Source organism: Bison bison, unplaced genomic scaffold, assembly GCF_000754665.1.
Source record: "Bison bison bison isolate TAMUID 2011002044 unplaced genomic scaffold, Bison_UMD1.0 scf7180017864228, whole genome shotgun sequence".
In the NCBI taxonomy this organism is placed as follows: Eukaryota; Metazoa; Chordata; class Mammalia; order Artiodactyla; family Bovidae; genus Bison; species Bison bison.
Window position 1 is genome coordinate 6,173,639 of NW_011494800.1, and position 6,778 is coordinate 6,180,416.

Genomic DNA, 6,778 nt, shown 5'->3' on the forward strand with positions numbered 1-6,778 from the left:
TTAGCTTCCTGACCAGGGATGGAACCTGCACACCCTGCATTGGAAAGCGAAGTCTTAACTGCTGGACCATCAGGGAAGTCCCCCATCTTTCTTTTTTAAATTATGTATGTAGTGATCACACGAGAGTATATTAATGCAGTAATCCCACCCCTTCCTGTTTATTAGTAGAAAACACCACTGAATGTGACCTCCACAAAGACATATTATCTCTTCTCTCATATCTTCCCCAGATGAAAGTATATATTCAGAATCCAGTATATATCCATCTGGATCCATGTCGCTTTTTTAGTCATAGATAATTTGAGGATGGATTTTCATTGTTGTTGAGTCGCAAAGTTGTGTCCCACTCTTTGCGACCCCATGGACTATAGCCTGCCAGGCTCCTCTGTTCCTGGGATTTCCCAGGCAAGATTACTGGAGTGGGTTGCCATTTCCTCCTCCAGGGCATCTTCCCAACCCAGGGATCGAACCCATGTCTCCACTGAGCCACCCGGGAAGCCCCGAGGATGGATAGAAAAGGGAAGTTAGAACAAAGAAGGGAAAATATGTACAGTTTCGTGTCCACCAGAATATCATCCAAACTGTGACTGCCTCTCTTCCCTGGTCTGCAGCGGTTCATAACTGCACAGGAGAGAAGAAAATTCCTGAGAGTGGTTGCCACATGGGAGAGAGAGATTTGGGAGGGTGAATTTGTTCCACTTCGATCTCTCTTTTTTTATATTAAAAGTTCACCAGTTGGGTCCACTTTGGTTCTAAGTTAGCGTGCCTCCTTATGAGGAGTTAGCCTCAAAGCCCAGTTTACTGGAGCCACAGTGTGGAGCATAAGTAGAAAAAGTGATGAAGCAGGACAAGCTGGGCAGCGGGAGGAAGTGGCTGAGGTCTCTTTAGTATGATGGTGACAGGTAGAAATGCGGCTGCCAGGCACGACATGTCCCTGATGGTCTTGCTTCATTCCCCTGGATGTGGCCTTCGTGTGCTCCCAATAGGGCTTTCCAGGCAGTTGCTACCAGCCAAGTAAAATTGGCACGTGAGTTGAAATGTCTTTACCACCCCTAGGGTGGCCTATCCTTGCCTCACTCAGATTTATTACAAGGAAAGAGGTTGCTTAAGTGTAGGCAAAGGCACATTTCTACCAAGCTGTTTCTCTTTTCTTGTCCTCATGTTGCCAGTGTCTAGATGGTAGAGGTAGGAGGGAGGGGAAGGGAGAAAAAAAAATTAGATGGTGGGGGTATCTTTGGGGAATCATTTCAGCCGTGATAACAGAGTGAAACTCGAACATACTTGCTTGAACATTAAGTCAGTGTTCCCAAAGTGGGATTTGGTGTGTAAAAAGGAAATGGTTCTGCTTTGAGCTTCCCTGGTAGCTCAGTGGGGAAGGATCCACCTGCCAGTGCAGGAGACATAGGTTCAATCCCTGAGCCAGGAGGATCCCACATGCTTTGGAGGAACTAAGCCCTTGAGCCACAGCTATTGAGCCTGTGCTCTAGAGCTGGGGACCTGCATCTGCTTAGCCCATATACGCCAATGACTAAAGCCTACGTGCACCCTGGAGCCCGTGTTCTGCAACAAGAGAAGCTACTGCAGTGAGGAGCCTGCGTACCACAACTACAGTAAACCTGTGCATCAAAGAAGACCCAGCACAACCAAAAAAAAAAGTTCAACTTTTATTTATTGGAAGTTTTTAGTCTGTTTATAATTAGCACCTTCCATTGATATTATTTTATTCTTATAAAGAAATGAAATTTCAGTAAAGTTGAATAATATATAGATGAGCTCTTATATCTTCACTTGGTCCACTAGTCAGGCACTGTATCCAAGCAACCTGAAGAAAGAGTGAGGATTTTACAGTCCAGGGCGCTTGAGATTCTCTCCTATGTTGGTTAGCTTCCACTTGCTGGAGGGGCCCACCAAATAGTGATATGATTCTGCTATCTAGTTTAAATTTATACTCGTAAAATAGGTACATGACATACAAGATTCTTGCAAATAAACCACAGATTTAGGATAATCCAGTAATGTAAACACTCAATAAAAGAAGAAAATGGCAGAATTGAAGCTCCTCCTTTTAGTACGTACTCTTCATGTGAAAGAATTCCTTTGCAAATACTGTTTAGAAGAAGCAGTTTGAAGCACTTGTGGACACAGTGGGGGAAGGAGAGAGTGGGACAAATTGAGAGAGCAATGTTGACATAGTTTATGGAATAGCTAGCTAGTGGGAAGCTGCTCTGTAGCACAGGGAGCTCAGCTTGATGCTCTGTGATGGCCTAGAGGGGTGGGATGGGTGTCAGGGACTGGGAGAGAGGCTCAAGAGGGGATATATGTGTACTTAGAGCTGATTCACATTGTTGTACAGCAGAAACCAGCACAACATTGTAAAGCAATTATACTCCAATTTAAAAAAAAGTAGTTTCTACAAAGTGAGCATTTAAAACACAGATTGTGCTAAAATTGATTGCGTTGATGGTGGTATAACTCTGTGAATGTGCCAAAAACCACTGAATTGCCACTTTAAGTAGGTGAATTGTATGACATGTGAATTGTATCTCACTAAAGTTCTTCAGCAAAACAGATTGTGCCAGAAAACTCTGTCATCTGTGAGAACTTTCACTTTGGCTCACTGACACTGGAAGACAGAATTTTCCGTTAATTAACGAATTAAAATGTTCAGTAGTTTTGAACCCAGCTGTTAAGCATGTTAAAATATATGACCTCTTCTGATTTAATGTGTTAGGAGCAATTGATTCATTATGCAAAATGGCAGTATTTTAAAACGTGTGTAATTGATGGATGAGATTAAGCAGTCCTTTAGTTATTGCATTAGTGGCTGACATGAAAATATGGTGTCCAAAGAAAATGAAACAGACCTTCAGACTGCTGTCTCAAAAGGTGTTAAACCAAGACTTTAACAAGGTTTAAAACCTTAACAAAGAATTTATAAGGAAGCCCTATTTATCTCGAAAGATTTAAAATCTCAGCCTTTTCTTTTCGAGTGATTCTATTTACATTTCTAAAAATAACTTTTCTTTTTGAAGTGATTGGCCCAGATATTAAAAGCACTTTTTAAAAATTAGAAAGTGTCTGTTGAGATGAGAGGTCCTGTCTATCACCTTGTTTACCAACTTCTGAGCTATTTAGAACCTCACGAAGGTACAGCAGTTAAATTTGCATGGAAAATATAATGTGCTGTTCTTATTATGAAGGAAACTTTAGGTAAAACTTCCCTGCCATTTGCTGTACATTTTAAATTTCTTTGAGGAAAAATTGAATTTTTCCCTTTTGTCCCCATGATTAAAAAAGACCCTGATGCTGGGAAAGATTGAAGGCAGCAGGAGAAGGGGACGACAGAGGATGAGATGGTTGGATGGCATCACCGACTCAATAGGCACGAGTTTGAGTAAACTCTGGGAGCTGGTGATGGGCAGGGAGGCCTGGGGTGCTGCAGTCCATGGGGTCGCAAAGAGTTGGAAATGACTGAGCGACTGAACTGAACTGAACTTAGAAAATACAGGAAAACAAGTTATTTTTAGAGCTTTGCAAGGTATTTTCTTTTATAGCCTCACCAGGCCACACCAGAATAACTACTTTCAACCTAAAATGACTCCTTTATACATTATGTGAAAGGAAAAAAAAGTGAAAGTGTTAGTCACTCAGTCCTGTTCCACTCTTTGCCCCCCCTGAACTGTAGCCCACCAGGCTCCAATGAACCGGGATTGTCCAGACAGTACTACTGGATTGGATTGCCATTCCCTTCTCCAGGGGATCTTCCTGACTCAGGGATCGAACCTGGGCCTCCTGCATTGCAGGCAGATTCTTTACCATCTGAGCCACCAGGGAAGCTTTATACACTGTTATGAGTGACATATGGACACCATGTATAAACTAGATACTAGTGGGAGGAACAGGGAACTCAGCTCAGTGCTTTGTGATGACCTAGAGGGGTGGGAGGAAGGCTCAAGAGGAAGGGGATAAAGGTATACTTACAGCTGATTCACTTTGTTATAGAGAAGAAACTAACACAACATTGTAAAACAATTATACTCTAATAAAAAACTTTTAAATTAAAATATGAATATATTTTTTTAAATTAAAAAAAAAAAACTTCGGAAAAGCAAGAAGAGAAAGATTTTATTCTCTCCACTAGCCCTATTAACGCTTTGACAATTGCATAGACTAAATGTGGCAGTTTTGTGAACAAATTTCCAGGTCTGGTCTATACATCTGTAGGCTGGTTATGTGCTTGCTGGTTTTTTTGGAAAATGGTATCAAACCCTACACAGTATTTTGAAAGTTAACGCTGTTTTTTTTCCTCTCAAAATGTACCAAGAACTGTTCTTCTGTGTCAGAATCTATAGATTTGCATGATTCTTTGAATGACTGCATCATATTCTGTGGCGTGAATGCTCTACAACTTACTTGTGGTTTTGTTATTCTTGAATTTTATGTTCCTTCTCTTTTCCCCCTGCTGTTCAACTAGCTTTTGCATTACCTTTTCTTTTCTCTTTCAGGCTTACCTTGGCTGTCATTGGGATCGGTTTGTTTGTTATAGGAACCACCCTGGTTGGACAGCTGCCCAGAAACAGGTGAAATGTTTTTTTTTTCCTCCCAGCCATTTAATAGGATTGTCCCTTTTCTTTCTTTTTACATTTAAAAAAAAAAAATTTTTCTGGCCATGCTGCGTGGCATGGGGGATATTAGTTCCCTGAACAGGGATTGAACCCATGCCCCTGCCTTGAAAGTGTGGTGTCTTAACCACTGGACCACCAGGGAAGTCCTGGATTGTCCCTTTTCCTAGCTGTGTCCACAAAGAGAATATTTGTGTGATTCCTGTGTACTGCCTCAAATTTATGGCCTTCAGTTCAGTTCAGTTCAGTCACTCAGTCGTGTCCAACTCTTTGCAACCCCATGAACTGCAGCATGCCAGGCCTCCCTGTCCATTGCCAACTCCTGGAGTTCACTCAAACTCATGTCCATCAAGTCAGTGATGCCATCCAGCGATCTCATCCTCTGTCGTCCCCTTTTCCTCCTGCCCCCAATCCCTCCCAGCATCAGAGTCTTTTCCAGTGAGTCAGCTCTTCGCATGAGGTGGCCTAAGTACCAGAGTTTCAGCTTTAGTATCATTCCTTCCAAAGAACACCCAGAACTGATCTCCTTTAGGATGGATTGGTTGGATCTCCTTGCAGTCCAAGGGACTCTCAAGAGTCTTCTCCAACACCACAGTTCAAAAACATCAGTTCTTCGGTGCTCAGCTTTCTTCACAGTCCATCTCTCACATCCATACATGACCACTGGAAAAACCATAGCCTTGACTAGATGGACCTTTGTTGGCAATGTCTCTGCTTTTGAATATGCTATCTAGGTTGGTCGTAACTTTCCTTCCAAGGAGTAAGCGTCTTTTAATTTCATGGCTGTAATCACCATCTGCAGTGATTTTGGAGCCCCAAAAAATAAAGTCTGATACTGTTTCTACTGTTTCCCCATCTATTTGCCATGAAGTGATGGGACCAGATGCCATGATCTTCGTTTTCTGAATGTTGAGCTTTAAGCCAACTTTTTCACTCTCCACTTTCACTGTCATCAAGAGGCTTTTGAGTTCCTCTTCACTTTCTGCCATAAGGGTGGTGTCATCTGCATATCTGAAGTTATTGCTATTTCTCCCGGCAATCTTGATTCCAGCTTGTGCTTCTTCCAGCCCATCGTTTCTCATGATGTACTCTGCACAGAAGTTAAATAAGCAGGGTGACAATATATAGCCTTGACGTACTCCTTTTCCTATTTGGAACCAGTCTGTTTTTCCATGTCCAGTTCTAACTGTTGCTTCCTGACCTGCATACAGGTTTCTCAAGAGGCAGGTCAGGTGGTCTGGTATTCCCATCTCTTTCAGAATTTTCCACAGTTTATTGTGATCCACACAGTCAAAGGCTTTGGCATAGTCAATAAAGCAGAAATAGATGTTTTTCTGGAACTCTCTTGCTTTTTCCATGATCCAGCAGATGTTGGCAATTTGATCTGGTTCCTCTGCCTTTTCTAAAACCAGCTTGAACATCTGGAAGTTCATGGTTCACGTATTGCTGAAGCCTAGCTTGGAGAATTTTGAGCATTACTTTACTAGCGTGTGAGATGAGTGCAATTGTGTGGTCGTTTGAGCATTCTTTGGCATTGCCTTTCTTTGGGATTGGAATGAAAACGGACCTTTTCCAGTCCTGTGGCCACTGCTGAGTTTTCCAAATTTGCTGGCATATTGAGTGCAGCACTTTCACAGCATCATCTTTCAGGATTTGAAAGAGCTCAACTGGAATTCCATCACATTCACTAGCTTTGTTCGTAGTGATGGTTTCTGAGGCCCAGTTGACTTCACATTCCAGGATGTCTGGCTCTAGGTGAGTGATCACACCATCGTGATTATCTGGGTCATGAAGATCTTTTTTGTACAGTTCTTCTGTGGATTCTTGCCACATCTTCTTAATATCTTCTGCTTCTGTTAGGTCCATACCATTTCTGTCCTTTATTGAGCCCATCTTTGCATGAAATGTTCCCTTGGTATCTCCAATTTTCTTGAAGAGATCTCTAGTCTTTCCCATTCTGTTGTTTTCCTCTATTTCTTTGCACTGATCGCTGAGGAAGGCTTTCTTATCTCTTCTTGGTATTCTTTGAAACTCTGCATTCAGATGCTTATATCTTTCCTTTTCTTCTTTGCTTTTCGCTTCTCTTCTTTTCACAGCTATTTGTAAGGCCTCCCCAGACAGCCATTTTGCTTTTTTGCATTTCTTTTCCATGGGGA

At 42.0% G+C, this 6,778-nt stretch overlaps 1 protein-coding gene across 1 annotated transcript in view; it reads left to right on the forward strand.

The window, feature by feature from the left end:
• AGPAT9 (1-acylglycerol-3-phosphate O-acyltransferase 9) overlaps nucleotides 1–6,778 on the forward strand; it is a 71,668-nt gene that overhangs the window by 38,111 nt on the left and 26,779 nt on the right. Inside the window, exon 4 of the mRNA XM_010845962.1 lies at nucleotides 4,506–4,580. Coding sequence (XP_010844264.1) covers nucleotides 4,506–4,580 — 75 coding nt within the window. The remainder of the gene's footprint in view (nucleotides 1–4,505; nucleotides 4,581–6,778) is intronic.